The following is a 27,984-nucleotide window of genomic DNA, read 5'->3' on the forward strand; positions in this document are numbered from 1 at the left end:
TTGTTACGGTTGGCGCGTAACACCCCGGGCAAAAAGGATGCTCCATGACCATGCCTGATCGAAACGAAGGATGTATTCATAATTTGCTATGATTGTTTCGAGTGGCTGCCGCCAGAGGAGGCAAGCACGTGGTACGTCAGCTGGGTGAAGGGATCAGCCGCCCATCCCCAACCAGACTCAGTGCATGTCAGGTGACGTTGACGTGAGCACGATCCCGCGTACTATTTTAGCGGGTCTATTTAAGGGGCACCGCAATGTACTTTTTCAATTCATTCATTCTCTTCTTTTATATCCTTCATCAACCATTGAATAACCAGTGCAAATTTTCCACTATAAATCGTCTCGTTCCTGCATGGTCGCCATGGTCTACCGGACCTCTGCAGCCCGCCGACAACGCCACGCTACCCAATTGTAACGCTGGTCGAGGTTCGAGAAACAGGCGTCGCAACAAGTATTCAGCTTCAAGTAACCGGCGTCGCAAGAAGCTTCGTAATCCCACTCTCCCACCTCTGATTCTCGCTGCCATCTGCGCTCGAGCCAGGGGGAACGCGTAAGAGCTTCGCGCTGTCTCAGCACCAGAACACCTGGTGGTGGTTGCATCCCTGCCACGGCGGCCGCATTTCGATGGGGGCGAAATGCGAAAACACCCGTGTACTTAGATTTAGGTGCATGTTGAAGAACCCCAGGTGGTCGAAATTTCCGGAGTCCTCCACTACGGCGTGCCTCATAATCAGAAAGGGGTTCTTGCACGTAAAAACCCCATAATATTTTTTTAAACAGCAATTGAAAGGGAAGTTTCCCATGAGCGTTGATTTCCTAGCGCCGGACAGTAACGTGCCGCCTCCTCGTTTCTCCCAAAGCTAGTACCAGATTTTCACGGCCCTTCTCGTCGTCGCCAGGCTGCTTAATGAAACATCGAAGCATGCTCTTTCATGGCACACATAGTGTCCGAGTACGACCACGCTGCATCAAATCCCACTATGGCAGCGTCATCACGGCTCAGCCAAGGTGAGCAGACGCACATCGCCACTCGTCCGAACGGCTGTAAAATGACACGGGCTTCAGGTTCAGTATCACCGTCGAGTCACCCGTTCTCGTCCTCTGAGTGATACCACGTGCTGCCGTCAGTGAGCATCAATTTAGTATCTGCGTTTCGTTTCGTTTCGGGACATTACGCTTCAGTTTGCCGTTCGTGAAACCGAACGCATCGACAGTCTCCTGCTCGAACGCAGCTTGTTTCCGCTACCGCTGATACAGAATCAGCCACTACAGTCCTGTCTGTGCTTACAATTCCAGATTGGGGCATTGACGTTCAAGGGTTTTCGCTCACATGTCCACAAGTATCAGGTGTTCCAACTGACCCAAGCCCCGCTCAGCTTCCGTCTCTTCCACACAACGCTCCAACAGAGGTCGCGCATCTGTTCTCAGAACAATTGGTACTTGTAAACGGCTTCATCCACGACGTTCGTCTCCGAGCTTCAGTGCAACCAGTCTCAGCGAAACGGCATCCTCTACCTCTAGTTCTCCGTGAGCAAATCTCCGCCGAGCTGCAACGGCTGGCATCAGCTGATATCATCGAACCAGTCACAGCGTCCGAATGGATTTCTCCGCTCGTCGTTGTTCGGAAGAAGGACCGTTCCATTCGACTTTGAGTCAATCTTAGAGAACCCAACAAGGCCATCGCCATCGACGCCTTTCCACTACCGAGGGCTGACGAACTGTTACATCGACTCGTTTGTGCTACTATCTTCAGTAAGCTGGGCTTGCAGTCCGCTTATCATCAGGTTTTATTGTCCGAGAAAAGCTGTGAGCTTACTACATTTATCACTCACAATGGTCTCTTTCGCTTTAAGCGTGTGGTTTTCGGATTGACATCTGCGCCTTCCGCTGTTCAGCAGATAATGTCATCTGTTTTAAAAGACTGTCCAGGTACCTTGTGCTGCCTAAGTGATGTTTTGATTTGGACCGTACACAAGCTGATCATGATAAAAATCTGCAAACTGCGCTTTCCAGAATCTCAGCTGCTGGCATGGAGTTAAATGCAAACTGTGTATACAGTTTCCCAGAGCTCACTTTTTTGGACATAATTCAAGTGCAACCGCCATTTCGCCGCTGGAAAACAAAGTGAATTGAATTGTTGATGCACCGCAGCCAACTGACGAGAAGTCTCTGCATTCGTTTCTTGGTCTCACGCGATACTACTCTAAACTGATCCCGCAGTACGCTGAATTGGTAGAACCGCTTAGGAAACTGCTAAAGCAAGGACAACCTTTTGTCTGGGATCGGGATACTGAGTACAGCTTCCAGACTATTAAGGAAGTGGTTGCATGCGATTTCGGCTCTTACGCCAAAAGTGTTAAGACCTACGTGGAACGTCGGCGCGCAACAAAATTCCCTCAATTTCGTCCAGCAAATCGTGTCCGATTACGTAACTCGAGAACGTCCGCTCCTAAATAATAGGGTCGGCTTAAGATTTACCGTAGGGTAGGCCGCAATACTTTCAAGCTTGGCACGTTAAAGAGCTCCAGGTGGTCGAAAGTTCCGGAGTCCTCCGCTACGGCGTGCCTCATAATCAGAAAGTGGTTTTGGCACGTAAAACCCCATAATTTTTTTTTCAAACTTGAGAATGGCAAACGTTAAGAATGCATCCAAACTTGTGAAATGCCCTGCACGACAGGATTTTCTTGAAAACTTCACTGAAAAGAGTCACTCCAGCGACTACCCATCCCTTGATAGTTTCGCACCTTTTATTCTAGTTACTACTGGTAAAAGGGATACCTTACGTTTCTTGTAGCGTAAACGTGCAGTAGGCACATCATCACTACGGTGCTGACCGTCATACGAATTTGTTTTTCATGCCAAAAAGTTTTTGAACATTACTTAGGTCTTTAGCATCCTTACGGGGGACTGTGCCAACTTCTTGGGAGTGTAAAGTGCTTTATACGCCCCAACTCTTCAATCCCCGACAGCCACAGAGCTGTCTCGAGACAGGCTCAGGGCGAATGAGCCACCAAGCAGTGCTGTCCTAGGGGGCACTGTCTACCTTTTGTACTCCGTGAACTCTTTATCATGCGTGATCTATGTGTGTGGATCTCGTCGTCTTCCCAAGACGGGTACTGAAACTCTTCAGAACTGTAGTGCAATTGTGTTTATCTTTAGCCTTCATGTTGTGTGTTTCTCTTAAAATGGTGAAGCCAAAGATGTCCGCTTAGAAAAAGAAAGTGTGATAGATACATGTACGTGAATTTTTTATTGTACAAGGACGTCATGACCAAAAAACGAGTGTTACAGTGCTGACATGTGCTTTTTAATCAACTCAGTTCAAGACAATAACGACATGTAGTTAAGCAGCATTTCCACTGATTATTTTTCAATTTGGCCAAAGCCAACTAAGTGGTACATGTCCATTACTCATACCAGGACAAAATACTATTCATTGTATAATCATAAATAACATGTCCGAAACTTACATTGGAAAATCTTCATTGTGTAACCCTTACACTTCTGTGTTATTCTGTAACTTAAGACTTGCTTTGCTGCGAGGAGAGCGGGTGGCGCATTTTTCTCTCAGGGGAGAAGTGATGTAATATCCTGTGTCGGCTTCCAGTTTGGGTTTCGAATCGGTTACGCCAGGGCGCCACTCAGCGCCAAACACTGTATGTGCACCGGCTGCGTTTCCCCTCGCTGGAATAACGCCATTCTTTGCCTGGTCCCCGACTTGAGCAGTCCGGCTCTTTTTTCGGCGGCGCTGCGCGCCCCGGCCGTTTAGGCCTCATGCCGTAGGTCCTCCATCCGACCGCCCTGTCGAAGTCACTGCCCCCGTCGATGTCACTACAGCCATCAATGCCCTCGACTTCAGTTTCAAACTTTATGGCATTTTTCGACGCGGGACGTTGCCGTCTAATGAAATACCGGGACTGCCTTCCCTGCACTCCCAGCACGCTCGGTTTCGATATTGCCTTGATGTATCGTTGAAAGTTGACTGTCTCGACTTCTGTGCAATTTTCAAGATTAAAAGAAATGGGGTGTAGGAAAGTTTGGCGTGCTCCCAGGTTTGCCATAGATAACCAACCGTCCCCAAGATTCTAGTAAAAATTTAGGTAATTAACAAATTAGTTGTTGAATTTCTGTTAATTAGTACTCTGAAATTTACATTATTCGCTTTATTTATGTTCGTGTCGCCTCGAAATTCCTTTGGAAGAAAGCCACGCTCGCTACGCTCATAGTCTTTTTATAAAAGAAATCAGTACATAAAAACACTATGCATAGCAAAATTGACAAATACAGTCATTATAGAATATGTGATCAGTCTGGATAATGACTTTCTTAGAAATTATTTTAGGCTGCCCATCTCTTGCGCATAGGTCACATGTTCAATACCTTTCTTTCTTGTACAGTTGTACCCTTGTTTACAGTATGTACACAACCTGTCCACAATGTAATAATCCGGTGTCTCCCTTTGCGCATTGTGGTAAGTCCAACGCCTCTACATTGACACGACCCGTATAACTGTGGATTGATCACGTCTCAGTCGAATTCCTATCTTCGATGTGGGTTGGGAACACCTTTACAACGAAGACCATTAAAGGTGATTTCTCCGTATAACGAAGGTACACAGGCGTCCCTTACGGCTGATATATTGCTTTACAACGAACCCGACGTGCCGGTGCGCCACTGGCCTCCGCAGATCGTCGTCAAGGTAGGCTCTGCGCCAGCGCTAGCGGCAGCGCAATGCGACGCGCTTCACGAGCGTGCCGACCTCAAAGTATAGCCATGCTGCAGTGCTCCAGGAATCGCTCATCTTGCACGCTGCTGCTTTTCGCGCATCAGCGGGTGCGATTGCTGGCGAATACATCGCAGTCGATGACAACTTTGGTGATGTAAGCGTGACTGACAACCGACGACGTCTTCAGAGCAATCTAAGGCAGAAAGGCCGCGAATGTCGACGAAGGCAACGATGATAAAAACCGCGCAAACGAACCGGAAGTTTTGACGGCGAGGGAGGCAGTAGCGGCGTTCGACGTTCTGCAGCTTTACTTTGTGCATAGCTCGATCCTCAGTTTCGCCGCGGAGCGCGATGTGAACCTCGGTGAAATAAGGTTGGCTGCGGTCGGCACGTACCGTCAGACAAAGTGTGCACAAAATGAAAAACAAAGAAGACAAATTTGCGACCTACTTCACTAAGCCTCTCTTGAAGTCGTGTTAAATAAATGTTTTCGTTTGTTGGACGTGCTTAGCCTGCTCTGTTTTGAACAGTACAGTGCGCGACCTTTATATACAGCAGGGTGACCTGTACGACGAATGATTTTGGAGGTTCCGAGCACTTCGGTGTAAAGGCGTTTGACTGTACATATACTTTCAAACTGGTTAGAAAACGTCTGCAGGGCGCAGGCAACAAATATCTACGGACACACCATAGATTTTCCACAGTCTTTTCAAATGAAGCATAGGGCCTGACCCTTCCTTGAATTCACGTATACCCTGCCTTTTCTCTTTCTCATTGCGCAGATTGTACCAGTCGTGATGTATAAGATACCCGCAAGCTTTCAAGAGATATCGGCTACGGTAAGTGTGTTCTTATTTTCACTCAACTTCATTAGGTTAGAGGGTGCTACGATCAGTAATTCTTACAATGTGCCCACCCTGGAACATTTTAATTCTCGTTCATTTCCGCATTTCTACGGAGGCGGAAAGCGCGACCATACTTATTCCGGAGCCTCGCACATCTTACATTAAACCGGCAGATCATGCACCCTCTCTTCGAAATTCTGGACTCAGTGCGATGCATCCCAACGAGTACATTCCCGAAGCAATTTCTGAGGAGCTAATGGCAGCGGGGATACAAAGAGTGCGATTCCCCATTCAGCTCCTTGGCATGGGGCATGGAACGTTTCCCTCATCTGGGGAAGCGTCGATAAACAATGCGTTTTCTTCTCTCTCCAGGGAATTTGTCTCCCACTCTTGCAAAGAGCTTTAGCCCGGGCCCAACTCAGATGCCGCCTATTGAAATACACATAAATCGCAAAAAGCTTTTCCGAGATAACACCCGGGCGAAATTCAATGAAATTTGTTACATTTTAGCGAGAAAGTTCAGTTATAGTGACTGTAGAAGTAGAATTTCCATTTAGAAGCTGGGCCGTCTCACAGAAATAGCCAAAAAATGGGCAAGGAAGAAAGAAAAGGAATAATGAAATCCACAAATTCGTAACTCTGCGCCAAAGACAAATATCTCGGATGTTTAAACTACATCCTTTACAGAATTAAAGCGGACAAAGTTGATATATAAATTTAGAGCGGGCCTAAATTTATTAAAATATTTACGAGATATTTGCGTAAGTGTTACTCAAAGAGTCTCGCTATATTTCGGAGCGGTGTATAACGCGTCACCTTTGTACGCTTCAGATGTAATAGTAGGTGCAGCTTACAGAATTTTGGTGCAATTTCTTATGTCTAGGTAAAAGAATTAAATACTTTATAGTTTTGTTTCTTTTCAGCTTTTCAGGAACGTTGACAAATTTATCGACGGCCGTAATGAAGCATGTGCTTCCTACAGTCCTTTGCTTTTAAATGTAACAAACCCCATCAAATGATAACGCCGTGGCTGCCGGGAAAACCGATTTCCCCGTTCCCGCGAATCGATGTAGGAGCCGTCGAGGGAAGGCTTCCTCTCAATGACCGCAGCTTTTCGTTTACCAAAAGAATGGACGCGTCTGTACGCATGGGCGAACATTTGCTTGGGAGTGACTCATCACGAGGAACAGTCGCCCAATGACTGTGAGCTAAAGCATGGGTCTGTGACGTCACAGACGGAGCATAATAGCTTCGATACTGAGCGCAGAAGACAGCGATAATTGCGGGTTCCATGCTGTACGCAGCGAAAGAATATTTAGCTCACGTGTTCATGAGCGTTTTCCCACTTCGTTCAGAAAGCATTGCTGGGCCCCTTTAGAATGTACAGTTCTGGACGTAGTCAATAGCCTGTCAACTGATTTTTTTATTATTATTGGAGTGTGCAAGTGTAAATTTTCACCTAACAATTCTGCGTCCAGTGCATCTGAACTTGAAAATAAAAGTATGGGATCGAAACAACCATGCAGATGCCATGCACTATGGGAATCGGCGTAAACGAAGCTTTCGTGTCCACACTGCCGCCGTGGCCTGGTGACGTCATCGCTTGCAGCAACCAGCCATAGCGTGTTACTGGTCCAGAATTCAATTTAAGTTTAATATGGTCGACCACACAATAATTACTTTGGGGATGTACTCGCTGCAACGCCTGGTCTACAGTATGACCCCGTCTGCAATGCTTATTCGGAGGTATGCCGTGATTTGCTTTGGCCAACGCTTAGGTGTGACCACGCACCATTATCGGATGCTGGTGGGAAATGTTTCTTTACTTTCAGCATTAGAAAGCCACGCAAGGAAGCGGCACGGAAGCGAAACACCGGATACGGACAAAGGTGTCCTCGCCATTCCTTATCGCTGCGCTCTTCATAGTTTGTGAGCGTAGGTAAACTTCACGGGCGCCCGCGCAGCATATTCCACTGATCCGGTCCGATCAGTAGAAATTGCTCTTGCCTTAGCGCCAAAACGGCACTGACGCCGAGATAATAGCGAATTCGCGCTTCGGTGGTCCGTGTGAACAGCGGCGGCCGCGACAAGGCCCGTAATTTGTGTTCTCTTCTGCGCTCAGGATCCGGTGGAAGAGGAAATCGCCGCCTATATTCGTAACTACGAGCGCTACACCTTTCGAGGACGAGTACGCGTCATGTTCCCCAATGGTCTGGGAGCATTGAAAACCACCCGTCGACAGTCGTAAGTGAACGTAGAAATCCTCTCGTGACACAACAGCTGGACTGATTGAAATGCATTTTTTTTATTTGAGACAAAAAAAAAAGAATTGTAGAAATTGCAGCAAGCGGAATTCTCATTTGGCACCACATACTTTTGAAGAAGAAATGCCATAAATCGGTAAGCATATATAAAAAAAACATTGAAGCACGAAATTCACAGATTCGTAACCCTGCGCCAAAAATAGATATCGCAGTTCCATAAGCTGCACCTGTTCGAGTATTTAAAGCTGAGAATCCTATGTGTGGCTTTACAACTTATATGACATTGTTACGGTGCTTGCGGGGATTTTGCTAATGTCAAACTTATAAATTAATTAGATATTTCAGAATGGTATGTAATAGATCTATATTGACACGTGTATTTATATTTATCGGGCGACCAGGTTTCACCGCCTAACAAATCTTATCGCGCAGCGCGGGACGCGCTTGCATGTATCCGAAGTTTCTGGAAAGTTATCGATGCTTCTATCCGCGTGTCTGTTGTCGCCGAACCTTGTGTTATCAGATTTCATCGCGTGACATGAATGGTGTAGAACTTTGTGGAAGACACGCGGGTCCCATCAGGTAATCTGGAACATTCGACGACTGATCTATAAAAGCCAACGCGCTTGACCCGCTGATCAGTTTTTTCCGACGATCGCCGACCGTGTTCGCCGCTATCGTTGTGCTATAAGTGTAGCCTGTTTTTGTGGGCACAGGTTCGCCCAATAAAAGTTAGTTTTCTCGTTCACAGTATTGCTACTGTGTTATTGCTTCTTTCTTCACCGTCACTACCACGTGACATCTGGTGGAGGTGCTTTTCGTCCATGTACAGGACGCCCCCAACAAGCCGTGATCCCAGCCCAGACCGCGAACAGAACACCAACGTAATCCCGGACCACCGAGCAAGCCGCCGTCTTCAACAGCTGCCCCCGGAGCACGGACTTCTACCTGAGAAGACCAAGAAGATTGTGGCCAAGGCAACCGCAATGGCAGCCCCAGCGTCCCCCATCGTCCTGCAGCAGCCCAGGGAACCACCGACGTTCCGCGGTTCCACATTTGAGGACCCGGAAACCTGGCTGGAAACGTATGAGAGGGTCGCTACGTTTAACAACTGGGCAAGCGACGACAAGCTACGACATGTCTATTTCGCATTGGAGGACGCCGCCAAGACGTGGTTCGAGAATCGAGAAGCCACCTTGACGACGTGGGACCTCTTCCGAAGCGGCTTCCTGAAAACATTTCAAAGCGTCGTGCGAAAAGAACGAGCCCAAGCTCTACTGGAGACAAGAGCGCAGCTGCCGAATGAGACGATCGCGATTTTCACTGAGGAAATGAGCCGTCTGTTCCGCCACGCCGACCCAGAAATGGCCGAGGAGAAGAAAGTACGTCTACTGATGCGTGGCGTAAAGGAGGAACTTTTCGCCGGTATGGTAAGAAGTCCACCGAAGACCGTCGACGAGTTTCTTCGTGAGGCGACGAGCATCGAGAAGACACTGGAATTGCGGAACCGGCAATTTGACCGACGCACCAAGCCAACAAGCTACTCCGGAATTCAATCACTGGCCACGGACGATTTATGCGAGACCATCAGGGCCATCGTACGCGAAGAACTGCGCAAGGTCTTGCCATCGTCGCAGCCTCAAGTGGCCTCGATCGCCGACGTCGTGAAAGAAGAGGTGCACCGATCGCTAGGAGTTCCTGAGGTGCAACCACAATTACCGCAGCCCCAGCCAGAAGCGATGACTTACGCCGCCATCGCACGCCGTCAAGCTCCCCCTCCGCGACAACGCCAGGTCCCTGTAACGCCGCAATTCCGTCGTCCACCGCCGCCGCCGCCAGCACGCCCACCCGTCGCCCAGCGCACCTACGCGAGGAAGACGGACATTTGGCGCGCCCCCGACCACCGCCCGCTCTGCTACCACTGCGGCGAAGCCGGGCACGTGTACCGCCGATGCCCATACCGCGACCTGGGATTGCGAGGCTTCGCCGTGAACGCACAGCGCCCGAGGGAAGGTGAACGCCCTCGTGACATCGCCGATTACCTCGCCGCTACTCAGTGGAGCCCTCGACGACCGTCCCGTTCGCCGTCACCAGGCCGCTACCTGTCGCCGCAGCACCGACCATACACCGGCCCAGCCCGGGGCCGCTCTGCGAGCCCATATCCGGAAAACTAAAAGCAGCAACCGATGGAGGTGCGGTTGCTGTTCGTCGAATTGACGAAGATCCTCCGCCGCCGACGAAGACGACGAAGAAACCGTCTCGACGACCTAATGACGACAAGCCGCCGTCCCGACGAAGTCAGGAAGCCAAGACTACACCGACGAAAGACTACTTGACGAAGCGACGTTCCAGCTTCAGTTCAACACGACGCAGCCGTGATCCGACGCCACGACCTAACTGCAACGCCAGACAAAGAACCACCGACCTTGACGTGCTTCTCGACGGCCACGCAGTCACTGCCTTAGTCGACACAGGGGCCGATTACTCCGTAATGAGTGGACGCATCGCCGCCCAGTTGAAGAAGGTTACGACTGCATGGGAGGGCCCCCAAATTCGGACCGCTGGAGGGCACCTCATTACGCCGACTGGAATCTGCACGGCAAGAATTACCATTCATGACCGGACTTACCCTGCCACCTTCGTTATCCTGCAACAGTGTTCACGAGACGTCATTCTCGGCATGGACTTCCTGAACCAACACGGCGCCATCATCGACCTGAAGTCGCAGTCAATAACGCTGTCGGAAGATCAAGCGATACCATCGGAGCGCCCTTGTAGCCACCACGCCTTGAGTGTGCTCGAAGATCAAGTGAGCATCCCGCCTCGCTCCAGCATCGTTATTTCGGTCGGCACCGAAACAGCCGCTGACGTAGAAGGCGTCATCGAAGGCGACCAACGTCTACTACTCGACCGTGACATTTGCGTCGCAAGAGGGATCGCTCGACTGCACGGAGGAAACACGAGAGTGTTGCTGACAAACTTCAGCCAGGAGTTCAAGCACATCAACAAGGGCACGACGATCGCATTCATCGAGGAAATACAGGAAACCAGCGATGCCTTCGTCCTCTCGGATTCTGTTGCATCTACCCCGACGACCGTAGTTCCCGAGCCAGACTTCAACATAAATCCAAGTCTCCCCGTGATTAAGCAGCAACAGCTCAGAAGTCTGCTTCGACGATACAAAGACTGCTTTTCGACGTCATCAAGGATTCGACAAACACCAGTCGCAAAGCATCGCATAATCACCGAAGAGAGCGCTCGACCACTACGCCAGAGCCCTTACCGAGTTTCGACGCGAGAACGCGAAGCTATAAGACAACAAGTCGACGAAATGCTGCGCGACGACATCATCCAGCCGTCGAAAAGCCCGTGGGCGTCTCCAGTTGTTTTAGTGAAGAAAAAGGACGGAACCCTACGTTTCTGCGTCGATTATCGTCGACTGAACAAAATCACGAAGAAAGACGTATACCCCCTCCCACGGATAGACGACGCATTAGATCGGCTCTGCAATGCTAAATACTTCTCATCGATGGACCTCAAGTCTGGCTACTGGCAAATAGAAGTCGACGAAAGGGATCGCGAAAAGACCGCCTTCATCACGCCAGACGGCCTCTATGAATTCAAGGTTATGCCGTTTGGACTGTGCTCGGCGCCTGCAACGTTCCAGCGCGTGATGGACACGGTTTTAGCAGGATTGAAGTGGCAGACCTGTCTTGTTTACTTGGATGACGTCGTCGTCTTCGCCGGAAATTTCGACGATCACCTTAAGCGGCTTGCGACAGTATTAGAGGCCATCAAGTCATCAGGGCTCACCCTGAAGCCGGAAAAGTGTCACTTCGCTTACGATGAGCTTCTATTCCTAGGCCATGTCATCAGCAAATCTGGAGTACGCCCCGACCCGCAGAAGACAGCTGCCATCGCAAAGTTCCCACAGCCAATCGACAAGAAGGCAGTGCGCAGATTCCTTGGCATGTGTGCCTACTATAGGCGCTTTGTCAAGGACTTTTCACGCATCGCTGAGCCGCTGACGCAGCTAACTAAATGCGACGTCGAGTTCAAGTGGGAAACGCCGCAGGCCGAGGCATTTCAAGAACTCAAACGACGCATGCAGTCGCCGCCCGTACTTGCGCACTTCGACGAACACGCCGATACCGAAATCCACACTGACGCCAGTAGCCTAGGCCTCGGCGCCGTCCTGGTCCAGAGAAAAGATGGACATGAACACGTGATAGCTTACGCTAGCCGGTCGTTGTCAAAAGCGGAAGGCAATTATTCTACAACCGAAAAGGAATGCCTCGCCATCGTTTGGGCTACAGCGAAATTTCGCCCTTACCTATATGGCAGGCCATTCAAAGTCGTCAGCGACCATCACGCCTTGTGTTGGCTAGCGAATTTAAAGGATCCCTCAGGACGGCTGGCACGGTGGAGCCTCAGACTACAAGAATACGACATCACCGTAACATACAAGTCCGGACGAAAACACTCAGACGCCGATTGCCTATCCCGCGCCCCCATTGACCCGCCGCCGCAAGATGACGAGGATGACGACGCCTTCCTTGGAATAATAAGCGCGGAAGACTTCGCCGAACAACAACGAGCGGACCCGGAACTTAAAGGCCTCGTCGATTATTTGGAAGGGCACACCGACGTTGTCCCCAGGGCATTTAAGCGCGGATTATCTTCCTTCACGCTTCAAGACAGTCTACTCGTGAAGAAGAACTTCTCGCCAGTCCGCGCCAATTACCTTCTTGTTGTCCCGTCAGGACTTCGTCCAGAAGTATTGCATGCCCTACATGACGATCCGACCGCTGGACACCTCGGATTTTCCCGGACACTATCAAGGATACAAGAAAAGTATTATTGGCCGCGCCTGACCGCCGACGTCGCCCGTTATGTCAGAACATGCCGAGACTGTCAGCGACGCAAGACACCGCCGACAAGGCCAGCCGGATTACTACAGCCAATCGAGCCTCCTTGCCGACCATTCCAGCAGATCGGGATGGACTTGCTGGGACCCTTTCCGACGTCAATAACCGGAAATAAGTGGATCGTCGTGGCGACGGACTACCTCACCCGCTTCGCTGAAACAAAAGCACTGCCGAAAGGTAGCGCAGCCGAAGTGGCGAAATTCTTTATCGAAAACATCCTGCTGCGACATGGCGCCCCAGAAGTCCTCATCACCGACCGAGGAACGGCCTTTACAGCGGAGCTCACCCAAGCCATTCTGAAATACAGTCAGACAAGGCACAGGAGGACAACGGCTTACCACCCGCCGACGAATGGTCTTACGGAGCGGCTGAATAAGACCCTCGCCGACATGCTAGCGATGTACGTCGACGTCGAACACAAGACCTGGGATGCCGTCCTGCCGTACGTAACATTCGCTTATAACACGGCGGTGCAAGAAACAACACAGATCACGCCGTTCAAGTTGGTTTACGGCAGGAACCCGACGACGACGCTCGACGCCATGCTGCCGCACGTAACGGACGAAGAGAATCTTGACGTCGCTACCTATCTCCAGCGCGCGGAAGAAGCCCGACAGCTCGCCCGCCTGCGAATCAAGAACCAGCAGAGGACCGACAGCCGACACTACAATCTCCGACGACGCTTCGTCGAGTACCAGCCCGGCGACCGTGTTTGGGTATGGACCCCTATACGCCGACGAGGACTGAGCGAGAAGCTTTTGCGTCGCTATTTTGGACCGTACAAGATCATCCGACGTATTGGTGCACTGGACTACGAGGTCGTGCCAGACGGCATTTCGCTGTCACAGCGGCGCCGCTCACGACCTGAAATTGTCCACGTTGTGCGGCTCAAGCCGTACCACCAGCGTTGACGAACTTTGGGACTTCGCGTAACTGACCTTTGGACTTTATTTCTTTTCGTTGTTTTGTTACTTATGTTTAATAAGTGTCCCTTTGTGTTTCGCTCTTTGTAGCATCGGGACGATGCTTTTTAAGAGGGGGGTATTGACACGTGTATTTATATTTATCGGGCGACCAGGTTTCACCGCCTAACAAATCTTATCGCGCAGCGCGGGACGCGCTTGCATGTATCCGAAGTTTCTGGAAAGTTATCGATGCTTCTATCCGCGTGTCTGTTGTCGCCGAACCTTGTGTTATCAGATTTCATCGCGTGACATGAATGGTGTAGAACTTTGTGGAAGACACGCGGGTCCCATCAGGTAATCTGGAACATTCGACGACTGATCTATAAAAGCCGACGCGCTTGACCCGCTGATCAGTTTTTTCCGACGATCGCCGACCGTGTTCGCCGCTATCGTTGTGCTATAAGTGTAGCCTGTTTTTGTGGGCACAGGTTCGCCCAATAAAAGTTAGTTTTCTCGTTCACAGTATTGCTACTGTGTTATTGCTTCTTTCTTCACCGTCACTACCACGTGACGATATTCACTTAAGCTGTATTGCAAGATGCAGCTTACAGAATTATATATATATATATATATATATATATATATATATATATATATATATATATATATATATATATATATATATATATTCCTGAATTAAAGAGCGGTACACCCGATACTTGCGTTTCTTTAAGAAAGAAGAATGAAATCCTGGGGTTTTACGTGCTAAAACCTTGATATGATTATGAGGCACGCCGTAGTGGGGGGACTCAGGAAATTTCGAACACGTGGGGATCTTTAACGTGCCCCCAATGCATGGAACCCACAGGCGTTTTTGCACTTCACCACCATGGAAATGCGGCCGCCGCGGCCGGGATTTGTAAGAGTTAGCAATTTTAAGAATTTTGTAAAGGAATTTGATAAACTAAATAAAATATGTGATTCGTACAGTAACCAGATTATTATTATTTTTTCTTTTAGATGCCCCAGAACTTATCAGATTAGGAAGAATGAGTGCTGACGAAAACGATTCCTTCGTTTCCATGTATTTAGATAAGAGCTCCTCAAACAACAACAACAAAAACAACAACAATAACAACAACGACGACGACGACGACGACGACGACGACGATGACGACAACAACAACAACAACAACAACAACAACAATAATCAGATAAACAAGAAGAAGAAAACAAAGAAGAAGGACAATAATAATATTGACAGCAACAACAATCATAAGAATAATAAATGGTTATACACTACGCAGTATGTCAGCTAGTGCATTAAAATTTCTCCACAGCGTACAAAGAGATAATCTATATATTTCTGGCTACTAAGTTAGTAGAAAATAAAACGAATTATCTTCCTCAGGTCCTTTTATATGGCAGGCTTTAAAGCAGAAGCCGGCACAGATTGCTTGAGCGAGCAATTGTGTCGCTGGGAAGGCATATTATTGGACGCACGCGTGAAGAAGCGATTGAATTTGTCAACCACTGTCGCTGGCCTTTCAGAAAAGGAAACAAAAAAGGCGTAAGCAGTGACACGCTTTCCTCGGAGATTGTTTATTAACGACCAAGTCTTCGCTGAATGTTTGTGTGGGTGGTCGAAAATTGTACAAGAAATATCGCCGTTTCGCTGATCTTAGAAGGGTAATGACATTATTTTTCGCCATCTTGTATTCAGTTCTCAAATCTTGACATTTCGGTGCGCATTTGCACCTTTTCCACAACCAGTCTCTGTAAGAAATAGCTGTCACTATATCGCAGCGAACGATAGATAATTTTCTACATTTTTCAATTACGGTGTGCTTACGTGAGCGTCGAAACTTCTTTAACTGACGGAAAAAGCTTTTGTAGTCTTAAGAATATACCACTCCCACAATATGTTGCGTCCCGTTAAAGTGTGCATTAAACTTAACTGTTCTTATTTACTTTTCCTATATAGATTTTTCCGAATAAAGGGAAAATCAGACATGCACCCTTTCGTAGCAACTGCTACAAAGGAAACCCATACGGTTTCCTCGAAAGAAACGCCTTATAGTTGAAGAAAAATTCGTCCTGGTCCGGGACTCGAACCCGGGACCACCGCCTTTCCGGGGCAGCCGCTCTACCATCTGAGCTAACCAGGCGGCTAGCAGATGGCAGGGCGAAGTCGAATTTGTCGACAACACGAAGCAAAGGCAAGTGTTTGACGTAGTAGTTCTGCGGAAACCCGCGAGGTGGAGGGCAGTAATGAATAAAGGGAAAATCAGACATCCACCCGTTCGTAGCAATTGCTACAAAGGAAACCCACACGGGTTCCTCGAAAGAAACGCCTCATAGTTGAAGAAAAATTCGTCCAAGTGAAGAGTCACTCCAATTTGGTGTCTGTCCACTGTTCTGCTTTTAACGCATCGATATCTGGAAAACCGGATGTCACAGAAGCGACGAGGTGATCAAAATCGTCTGCGTCGCAGTCCGTCGTGGTAAGCGGCATACGGGAAAGGCAGTCTGCGTCAGCATGTTTTCAGCCACTCTTGTAGGCAACAGTGAAGTTATATTCCTGCAACCTCAAAGCCCAGCGCGCTAGGCGACCACAAGGGTCGTGATGATTCACGAGCCAGCACAGGGAATGGTGGTCTGTGACGACTAGGAATGGGCGTCCGTACAAGTACGAGCGAAATCGCTGAACTGCAAAGATTACAGCGAGGCATTCTTGCTCTGTCACCATGTCATTTCGTTCAGGTTTGCTTAATGAGCGGCTTGCATAAGCGATCGCGTGCTGACGGTCGTCATAACGTTGGACCAAGACGGCACCCAGACCGACGCCACTAGCATCTGTGTGGATTTCTGTCGGCGCAGTAGGATTGAAGTGGCGAAGGATAGGTCGGGAGGTCAGCAGGAACTTCAACTGACGAAATGCAGACTCGCACTCGGGTGTCCACTCAAACCGTGGGTTTTTATGTAGCAGATTTGTCAGAGGATAAGCGACGTCAGAAAAACCAGGAATAAATCGGCGAAAGTAAGAGCAAAGACCCAGAAAACTACGAAGTTGCTTCACTGGCTGCGGTGCACTGAATGCCTCAACAGCTGCCGTCTTGAGGGGATCAGGCCGGATACCGTCTCTGTCAACAAGGTGACCCAGCACAAGGGTTTGACGGTCACCAAAGTTACATTTCTTGGAGTGCAGAACCAGGCTGGCGTTTTTGATGCAGTCGAGCACAATCTCCAGGCGCGTATTGTGCTCATTGAATGTGCGCCCGAATATAACAACGTCGTCCAGATAGCACATATAGATGTTCCATTTTAACCCACGCAGAATGGTGTCCATGAACTTTCCAAAGGTTGCTGGAGCGTTGCACAACCCAAATGGCATCACATTGACTTCGAATAATCCATCCGGGGTTATGAAGGCTGTTTTCTCCTTGTCTGCCGGGTGTATCGGGATTTGCCAATATCCTGAGCGCAGGTCCACTGAAGAAAAATAAGAGGCCGAGTGAAGGCAATCAATTGCATCATCAATCCGGGGCAGCGGGTAGACATCCTTCTTAGTCACGGCGTTTAATCTTCGATAATCGACGCAAAATCTCCAGTTACCGCCTTTCTTTCTGACGAGTATGACCGGAGCTGCCCAAGGACTCGAGGACTCTTGCATTATCCCATTTTTTCATCATGTCACTCACTTGTTCCCCGATTATCTTGCGCTCGTTAGGCGACACGCGATAAGGCTTTTGCCTGATCGGGCGCGCAGATCCCGTATCGATAGCATGGCGCGTTCGTGACTCGGAAGACGTTTATCATAGACAGAAGCTTTTTGTCTGAGACGTAGCGAAGGTCAGCAGGTTCACACGGCGGGTCTGTTAGTACGGCTACGGACGAAGACGTGTATTCTGTAAAGTAGGCGAGTTTCAAGCCGTCTGGAAGCAGGACGGGTTCTGCCGAGCACGTTGGCCGTCCACAAGCCAGCCTGCCCGTTGCCGATGGATACCGCACAATGAGGGACAAAAACGTTCTTCTTCACACAATTTAGATGCATTGGCTCTACGGAGGCATCGAAACTGCCTGGAACTTCACCACGACATACAACCGGCACGCACACAGAGGTGGACGCAGGCACAACAGTATCTGCAGACACACAAAGTTCACCTTGACTGCAAGTCTCCTCTAAAAGCCCGGACGAAACATGGCCATCGACGCAAACTTCCCCCGTGCGACAATCAATGGTCGCACCACACTGCCGCAAAAAGTCGATGCCCAAAATTACTTCATGCGTCGATCGGGGAATAACTACTAACTCCGTCGCGAAAACTCCGCCAGCCAAGGATACTTCAGCAGTGCGCACACAAACAGGGCGCAACGACTCGCCGCTCACTCCACAAAATGTTGCAGCCTGGCCCCACGAAATACAACTTTGCGCCCCAACCGACCTTTAAAACCGAGACTCATCACGGATTCAGTTGCTCCGGTATCCACTAAAGCCATTGTAGAAACACCATCAACAAGTACATGCACTTTGTTCTTAATCATAGCAACTGCACAGGGCATTTCTGTCGATAGCACGTGTCGAGCGACTTCACCCCCATCGGCCGCGCTAGCTAGTTTTCCGGTTGTGAAGGCGAGGCGGAGCCGTGCACTGGCGATGGAGATTGACGTAGACGCGGTGCACGAGAAGTTGGCGGTGGCGTCTAACTCCTGTCAGATGCCGGCGAGCGGCTCCGGAAGCTTCTCTGCTAGTAATCGTTGCCAGAGTGGACGCAAGCTGACCAAGAGGTGGTGTATGGCTGTTGAGTTGTCTGCGTAGGAGGTGTGGTCCTTGTTGAAGACCCCGATCGACGATTCCACGTTGTTGGGCGACGATTGCGAAATCTCGCTATGTGGCCCGCGACACCGCATTGGCCAACGCCCTCCATGTAGTCATGGAGGGCGTTGGTCGTAGTCATGATCTTGATAGCTTATGGACTTTCTCGTTTGTAGTAGACCTATACTCGACGGTCGCTGAGTGAACCGCCGGTTGCCATGCGGTCGAAACGGCCGTGTTTCTCATCTCGTGTGGTACGTACGCACCAGCGATGCCGCGTGCGCAATGGTACATCTCTTCCCGATGGAGCAACTCTTCGCGAACAATCGGCCGTATTGTTGATGGAAGGTCAACACACGAACTCTAGTCTACACTTGCCACCGTTGTGACATTAGCCAGACAACCAAACTTCGGTATTATCCGTCGCATCTACAGCGTCTCAAAGGTCCTGCAGTGGCGAATGACGTCAGACACGGAATCCAAGCTTTCCTTGCCGATCAAAAAATTGTAGACGTCTTCGGCTATTTCTTTCAACAAATATCCAACTTTGCATTCTTCAGACATTTGAGAGTTGACTATTTTACACAGTTTCAGAACTTCTTCGATATAAGTCGTACAGGTCTCGCCGGGAATCTGAGCTCTTTGCGAAAGCGTCTGTTCAGCGCGTTTCTTTTTTGCGCTAGAGTCTCCAAAACACGCTATGATCTGCTCTACGAAAAGCTCCCATGAAGTGAGCGTGTCTTCGTGATTCTCATACCAGACGAGCGCTGTGTCGGTAAGGGAAAACACAATATTGGACAACTGTGCGGTCGAGTTCCAACCGTTAGATTGGCTCACCTTTCGGTAGTTCGTGAGCCACTCGTCGACATCTTCTCCGGCTTTTCCTCCGAAAGTGAGTGGCACCCGGTGGTGTTGCCACGGAACGCCAGGTGCTGGCCTTGAAGCAGCGTCAGAATCTTCGGGAATCTGGCAGGCGTATTCAGGCATGTCAGGTGAGGGTGGCGGAAGACCGGCAAGTCGACGGCTTCGGCGAAGTTGTAGCAGCGTAGGCTCCGTGATTACGAGGTGTACCCCGCACCTCTACCAATTTGTTACAAGCACGGGTAAAAGGGGCTTATTTAGGCGTGCGAGAGCAGGAACGGCAGGCTACGAACAACAGGAATGGCCGCTGCGCAGTCTTCGTTCCCCTCTTCCCTTCTCTTCTTGATCCCCGCGTCCCTTTTACGCGCTTGGACGTAACAATACTATAAGAGAAATTATAGACGCCCAGCTCACAAGCCAACGAGAACGCCTAGCCCTCACACCAGCAGGAAGAACAGTCCTAGCCCCTCCTTGGCTACCCCACACATGGCAAAGGCCACGAACAAGCAATCCGTCTGGCCCCCAACTTCCGGGAGCACATCCAGGTAGCCCCTATCCCCAGAAGCATGCACCCGGAACATCGTGCCGATAGTCACCAAGCTCGCGCAAATACGCTACAGGCAAAATATGGCAGTCTCCCCACCACACTATACACAGATGCCTCGCAGTACCCACAAAAAGCAGCCATGACGGCCAGCGTTGTCGACTATAACTTTCAAGACGTGGTATCGATGACGGTTCGTACTGCCAGCGCCCTCGTAGCGGAGGACACAGCCATCGCCTTGGACATCACCTCTAGTCTGACCAACGAGCACGCCACAATTATTAGTGACTCCCAGGCAGCTTGCCGTAGCTACGCGAGAGGCAGAATATCTTCAATCGCCCACCGACTCCTCAAACAAGCCTCCCAATTTCCGGACGTTGAAATAGTGTGGACACGAGTCCCTCCGTGGAAATCAGCATGCGCCCGCTGTAGCCCGAGCTCATGCTTCCCGGGCGCCGCGAGAGGGATACGGCCGCATCTATGGAGCCCGTACCTTTACAATACAACGCCATACTACAACACAAAAAATTGAACAGACGACAATGCCCACCTCCGGACAAGACCCTCTCACGTGAAGACGCCGTAACATGGCAACAACTACAAACCAATACATACTCCCATTTAAGCAGATGACACGCAATACAACCTACACTATATCCATACTATATGCATACACTATATCCATACAACTGTCCCCTTTGTAACGATTACGCCTCCCTATATCACACCACGTGGGCGTGCCTCAACGTGAAGGCGGCCACGCAAATACCCAATCCCACACCCGAGCAGTGGGAGGCCGTGCGGAATAGTTCGGACCCTCGTAACCAGCAGCCACTGGTGCGGCGGGCCAGGGAGACAGCAAGAACCGCAGGAGCTGTGGAGTAAGGGCGCCTCCCGCACTAGCAGAAAGACATCTGCTTGTTCTTTCTTTTGTTTTAATATATGTTTCTCCTCCTACTCCTCCTGCAGGTGTCATTATCTGGCTCCCGGAATTTAGAATATAAGGGCCCATGGGAGCTAGTGGGGACTAGATTGTTTTGAACAGTCACCTGTGTTGGATTGCAAGCGCCATTTCCTGAGTTGGTGATGTCGCTGACAAAGTCCCTTACAAGAGGACGAATTCCGGGCAGAGACCTTGCAGGCGGCGGCTTGCGCGGTGCACAGGTGTCTCGACGCGTGGACGATGTCTTGAAGGGCTGGATGCAGGGCTACTCGCAGGAGTCGTCCCTATCATTAGGTGATGATGCGATACCCAGCACCTCCACCAGTGTCACGGCTCACTGGAGACAAGAGTGGAGGGCGGTATTTAATCGAGAGAATCAGGACAAGCGCTCAGTTCAGGCTTCTCCTTCTCTATAGCGCTTCGCTTGCACACACGAGGTCGTCGTCTTCGTGGTCAGCGTGGTTGGGCACAGATGGCGTCGCGGCAATATAGAAATAAAATTTATCACCAGCGCCACCGGTGTTAATTAGGCGGTCATGGTAAATGCGTAGAAATGTTTTTTCTGAAACCATTCTGTGGTATCACTGCTGGATTTAGAGGTGCTATTCGAGAGCACCGACATGCATACAAATGGATAAAGATGCATTCTTGCGTAAAAATTGGGGAAACGTGCTGGAGGATTGACTCGCCTTGATAATCTGCAGACAGATCAGAGAGAGCGGAGGTCCCGCATTACAACGTGTTTAGTGTGAGCAGAACAGTGCAAGGTTGAATCAAACAGCACAGCAAGATCTTTGATCTCCGAGACCTTGCACAACGGAACGGAATCTAGAGAATAAGAAAACGAAATACTTGCTGTATTGCGAGTGAAAGTCATAACATTGCTGCTAGCAGTATTCAAGTCCAGGTCGATGACTTTACAGTATTCAGAAAAAGAAAACAGGTAGTACTGCAAAATAGGAGCCACCAAAAGTTGCTTAAGAATATTGAGGTCATCGGCATATACAAGGGAATATAAATTCCGAATAAGGGAAGGAAGTCTTTTAATAAAAATTTAGAACAGGAGTGGTCATAATGAGCCTTGAGGTACCCTGCTAGTTAGTTGCCTCATAATATGACGTTTGACCACTGACATTTAAGTAACAGGACCTATCAAGAGGATGCATGCCGTACAAGAGATTGACAACTGGGCAGTCATCACCATAGTGTGTTAGCTTACGACGTCAAAAGCTATGCTGAGGTTGCAGTAAATGCTGTCAACTTGCTACCGCTCATCTACCGGTGCGGATATCGGCGTCATGACACTTGCGAGGTTTGTGATAGTTAAGCAACCAGAGAGAAATTCATGCTGATTCAAAACCTAGTAGTTGCTCGCACTAAAAGGTAGTCCGCTGTATTCACATAGACTCCTCCACTCGACTGTGCATTCGAAATGCTCATTGAGGGCAGTTTTCTTTTTCAATATGTTGTGAAGAGCGAAATAAGGAATCTTGGATGTGGCACAGAAAAGGAAAATCTGGTGAGCATTAGAGACACGAATTTTAGAGCCACACTGGAATACGTGAGAAGCACTAGCACATATCAGATTCAATGGAAAATGGGAGTTTTCAAGCAGTTATTAAACAGTTAGAATGATGGGGCAAGTACAGCTGAAATGTTTGAGAATGGCGTAGGTGATGCCATCTGGATGGCAGGTTGGGGACAGGTTCAAATGCTTAAGGCATTCGCTGATCAGCTCTTCATCTAACAATTAGCACAGCACTAGGTGTAAGAAACCGCGTGTTGCTCTTACAGATAGCTGCGTTGAAAACCTACGTTTGTCCTTCTCGTGCTCTACGCGGAACGCTTCCATGTCGCCTATACAGGGTGTCCCAACCATCATGCGCCAATATTTAAAAAAAAAGATACAGATGCCACGTAGCAGGGCAGACTCAAGGTAATGTCGTTTTACGTCGCTTGGAGATACTCAGATTATATTTTTTCAGCGCCTAACTTCCTAATTAATCTCAATTAGTTAATCAACTTCCCAAATATCATCATTAGATGAAAAGTGTCAAGTAGAAAATTGTAGCGCAAGGTGAAAAACTCCCGATAGAGCTTTCTGTTGCTCAATACCTGCTACATAAAAGTGTATTTCCGAGCGTTAAAGAAGCCCGCGAATGACTCGCGAAGTGCCTCCCGCGGCCAGTCGCGCGGCCAGGGAGCGCTCGTATCCGTAAAAAGAAACACGTGACGACCACCGTATGGCGATTTACCCTCGCCCGATTTCCAACAGAGACTCCATAGGGCGACAAGCCCGCCGGGTTCAGTGGCTGCACGTGGCAGCTCGGCTCGCGCTGGCGACGGGCATCGAGCCGGCGTCCAGCGCCGCGGTGGCCCTGATGACCGGCGTGGTGGGCAAGGCGCACAGCGAACGCCGCTGCATGACGCTCTTCGACACCGAGGCCCGGCCGTTCGTCTTCGACCGCGTGCGGGCGATTCTCCACACCGACGAGACGGCCGCCAAGGTGAAGGTACGCACATCCCAGGCTGCTCCGAAAACATTTCACTGGCACGCCTCTTTAGTGCGTACGCGTCACATGGACACGGTGAGATTTCAAGGTTTTGTGACATCGCGCGAAAGTTGGGCGAAGCTGGCGCAGCCCGAAAAAAAAGTGTGACCAATAGCGGAGAGCTAGTGCCGGAAAAGACGAAAGAATCGGAAAGAACTTTTTTTTTATGCGAAGCATATTACGAGAGCTCAACCCAGCTCCTCAGGCGCGGCGGTGTCGCCTTCAATACCACGTGACACCGTGACGTCACGACAGAGGAGAAGTGGCTTTGGCTCAACTCTTGCAAGATGGGCTGGGTGGGAATCGAACTAGGGTCTCCGGAGTGTGAGACGGAGACGCTACCACTGAGCCACGAGTACGATGCTTCAAAGCGGTACAAAAGCGCCTCTAGTGAATGCGGTGTTGCCTTAGAAACGAGCTGTTTCTAAGGTTCAGGCGTGCGTCGCTTGCTCAGGCGCACATTTCGTTGCCGCGCCGAACGCTGCGTTGCTCGACGCTCACCGCGTCCAATGCGGGGCGCGTAGTCGCTGCGCCGTAGCCCATTGTCTTACACCCCTTGGCGGGTCGACGGGAACGCTGTCGCGTTCCACTCTTGAAGGCGAAGCAGAGTAACGCATGAGTTCTTTCTTCGTCGAGCCGAACCAAATATAGCCAAGCAACAGCAGTTCACCAGGCTAAACAGTGGTTCAACAACTAAAATAAAGGCTAGTATGCTTCGCATCCTGGGCTTAACCTTACCTAAGCCACAGCCATTTTTTTGTCTTTTGTTCGACGTGATTATGCGTAATCAATCTGCACACGTCGTATGAGATGGAGAGTTCTCGCAGTTTTCGTGACGTCGCGTGACGGACATCCTCCTATGCTCACCTCGTAGCACATAACACAACGTCGAAACTGTGCGACGCTGTACCGGCTGTACCACCTTTTATCACCGTTCAGGTCGAACACGTTTTAACGTTTCATCGCCAGAGTGTAAATGCCATCGTCGTTTTAACATCCGCCGCATGACATAGCCACATATAGGTATGTGCGGTTGTATAACACGTAGTTGCTGATGACGCCACACTCCGCGTTTGTCTCACATTCGTCCAGTACTTATGCAGAGCTCAGCAATCGGCGTGTCGTAAGCTCGCGTCGAACGGCCGGAGTAGGAATCAGACAGTCGGCGTCAAACGATCACTGTCACCTTCTTCTGGCTGCTGTCGTCGCACACGTAGGTGTTCGTTTTACGTAAACACGTTGGGCCACCTGGTAATGCTTTGCGTAATCTCAAATGATGCTGGGTAGTCAGCTACTAGCAAAATGCTTGGACGGCGGTCGCATGCCACTCGCCTGGTCGCCGCCGGCAATCCGCATTCATCCTCCGCTTTCAACATCAGGGGTGCGATCTTGTACGCGTTCCAAAATAGAGCGGAGACGGTCCGTTCTTTACGTCACGAAATAGGCGCTATGTTCCGTTCCGTTCATCCGATAGCAGACGACACGGAATGATTGACAGCAGATATCACGTCACAATTGATGTCATGGCGTTCGGCACGGTTCAAATTGACGAATCGTATTTGGCTCGGTGGAACGAACCGCCACCGTTCTATTCTGGAACGCGTACAAGATCGCACCCCAGGTTTCCACTGCGCCCTCCTTTCCGCTTACCTCCTCGCTAGCTTTACTCCTCGCGCCTGCTCCTCTCGCCGCTTTTTTTTTTTTCACTCCCCGCTGCGCGCCGCTTTGGCTGTCAACTTTCACTGTGCTCGTTCGCTCGACTACCAGTGACGCCGACGCTCGGCGCCGGAACGGGCGCCTAAAGCCGACCACACGTACGCTAGCAGGCGCGCGAAAGCTTGCGCCCGCGCGCCTAGAGCCTGCTGCGCCTCGCGAGCAGTGGCGGTTTGCATTCACTGTGTTATTGACAGTGTTTCAAAATGCTTCGAGATCTATAAACGTAATGTTTATATTTTTATAGCTTTTAGATCAGCTCAAAAAAGGAAAGAAGCACTTTCTTGCATGATATTGTTACGGGAAGGAAGAAGCGTGCGTCTATTTACAGATGGCTTTTAATGGCTGAGCCAGCAAGCGTAGAGCAGCGATAATGCTACACTCTTCTTCGTCGTCTCCAAGGCCACCATCAACGTCCTCCTTTTCCCACATTACCCACTGTGACATCACCCCCGTCGGAAAAAGCACCTTATTGGTGCGGCTCATCGGTCTGAGAAAGGTAGGGTTTGAGGTGGCTGACGTGCATGATGTCAGAGAGAGGTGAAGGCAGCGTGGCATCCAGCGGAGACACTTCATATGTGACAGGGGTCACCTGGCGAAGGATACAGTAAGGGCCATAGTACCGCGAGAGGAATTTCTCCGAAAGACCAACACGCCAAGTTGGATACCAAACTAGCACAAGAGCACCTGGTTCGTAGTGCACGTCGTGATGGCGCTGGTCGTAACGGCACTTCTGGCGCGTCTGTGAAGCAGAAAGACGAATGCGGGCAATCTGGCGTGCTGGGGTCGCTGTGGCTATGACATCCCGAGTGTACAGTGTCGATCACACTTGTCTAGAGTGGCCCGAAGGCTGCTCCGCACTGCGCCTGCGACGCCTAGCGACAAGCCCTGGGTTCGAGATGTGTTGGCCGATAGCGCCACGCGCGTGGACGCTGCGGCATTCGCGGGCAGCCAAGATACAGGCCGCAGCATTCTAGCCGTGTCACGCTCGCAGCTCAGCTGGCAGTGCTCGTCCAGTGATAAAAAGCCGGTGCTCGCGACCCGCAAATCACGCAGGCCTGTATCTTGGCCGCCTGCGAATGCCGCAGCGTCCACGCGCCTGGCGCTATGGGCCAACACATCTCGAACCCGGTGCTTGTCGCTAGGCGTCGCAGGCGCAGTGCGGAGCAGCCTTCGGGCCACTCTAGACAAGTGTGATCGACACTGTACTGTGTCGGCGAGTCGAGTGTGGTCGAAAGGAGAGTCTCGAAAGGCAAAGTCGGCTCACGGCCGAAGAGTCGATAGAAGGATGAATATCCAGCTGTGTCGTGGCGCGGGGAATTGTAGGCGAACGTGACAATATAAATCTGCTTCACTGAGAGTTCAACGTTCCGCGCCGTAGCTGCGTAGCCAGGCGCGCTGACGCGAGGCCACACAAGCGCGCGATAACGCGGAGGAGCTGTTCCCCGCAATCACGCCGCATTTCGACGCGTACGAGCCATGCCGCACCGTCTGCGCATGCGTGGGCGCGCGAACGTGAGCTTGTGCGCCTCCGCAAGCGTACGTGTGGTCTGGACACATGCAAGCGAAAATGCTAGCGAATCCTGCCGCCGCGCCGCAGAAATCGGTTTCGAGCGGCGGCGGCGGCACTAGCGGCGGGAGCGGCGAGGTTCGGGCAAGTTGGAATTTCATCGCAGCGTCAGAGCGGAGGCATCGCTTCCGAACGGCCCGCCTCGACACGGGACCAGTGGAGTACTAGCGCGGGAAAGCCTGCGCATAGGACGATGTTTATTTACTTGCTGCACGTAGTACGGGCAACATGCCAAGAGATCTTTTCAACGAATTGTTAATTGCTAAGCGCAGGATATGTATTTATAAAGTAAAAATTTGAGAGGCAGGGACAAAGCAATGTTTATGTTGGTAGTCGCAAACTACTGAAACTGGCGGAAAATCCCGTGTTTTTTGCCAGCAACACTGCTATTCGCAGCGGCGGAAAACGCGCGGCGGCAATGCATGTGAAACGAAACCTCGCGAAAAGCTTCGCAGAGCCGATCCGCTATTCGCTCCATTCGCTCAATCGCTTGCATGTGGAACAGGGCGCTGCGCTCTAAAAAAATATGGAGGGAGTGGGAGACCTGGACTGTATTCAGAGGAAAAGCCTCCCCTATTATATATTATAGGCTGCTGAGCCTTTTTGTTTTGCTTCGATTTCTGTGTATGTAGGGAAAGACAAAAAGAAAGAACGAAACAGGCAGACTGAACTCCAATTGACACCTACCCAAAGCGAAGCATTCTTGATGTAATTGGCTCATGAAGCATGCGTGTGTGAAGCGAAATGTTTTTTTTTTATGCGAAGCATATTACTAGAGCTCAACCCAGCTCCTCAGGCGCGGCGGTGTCGCCTTCAATACCACGTGACACCGTGAAGTCACGACAGAGGAGAAACGGGGCTCCAACTCGCGCCGTCGCTCGCGGCGTCGCCTTCAAGGCTGACCATGTGACACCGTGACGTCACGACAGAGGAGAAACGGGGCTCCAACTCGCGCCATCGCTGGCGGCGTCGCGGCGGTATATAAGCAGCTGCGCTTGCCTGTGCTAGACACTCACGAGGTGAGATGCCTCCTGGAGACAGAGCTGCTCGTTGGAATGAGAAGCGAAGGTTGCGGCGTGCTACAGAGACTGTTTCTAGGTGGCTTTGCTACGGCGCAGCGACTACGCGCCCCGCATCGGACGCGGTGAGCGTCGAGCAACGCAGCGTTCGGCACGACAACGAAATGTGCGCCTGAGCAAGCGCCGCACGCCTGAGCCGACGCCGACGACACCGGCTTTTCTGCGACACGAGCTCCTTAACGCTGTCGCGTTAAAATAAAGGCCAGTATGCTTCGCATCCTGGGCTTAACCTTAGCTA

At 50.5% G+C, this 27,984-nt stretch overlaps 1 protein-coding gene and 1 non-coding gene across 2 annotated transcripts in view; one reads left to right on the plus strand and one right to left on the minus strand.

Annotated features, from left to right (window-relative positions):
- LOC135896079 (uncharacterized) overlaps positions 1-27,984 on the plus strand; it is a 130,445-nt gene that overhangs the window by 65,795 nt on the left and 36,666 nt on the right. Inside the window, exons 10-12 of the mRNA XM_065424410.2 lie at positions 5,509-5,565; positions 7,694-7,815; positions 23,108-23,345. Coding sequence (XP_065280482.1) covers positions 5,509-5,565; positions 7,694-7,815; positions 23,108-23,345 — 417 coding nt within the window. The remainder of the gene's footprint in view (positions 1-5,508; positions 5,566-7,693; positions 7,816-23,107; positions 23,346-27,984) is intronic.
- Positions 15,762-15,836, minus strand: TRNAS-GGA (transfer RNA serine (anticodon GGA)). Its single transcript has one exon. It is a non-coding gene; the product is annotated as a tRNA-Ser (tRNA).

Source organism: Dermacentor albipictus, chromosome 2 (assembly GCF_038994185.2).
Source record: "Dermacentor albipictus isolate Rhodes 1998 colony chromosome 2, USDA_Dalb.pri_finalv2, whole genome shotgun sequence".
Taxonomy (NCBI): domain Eukaryota; kingdom Metazoa; phylum Arthropoda; class Arachnida; order Ixodida; family Ixodidae; genus Dermacentor; species Dermacentor albipictus.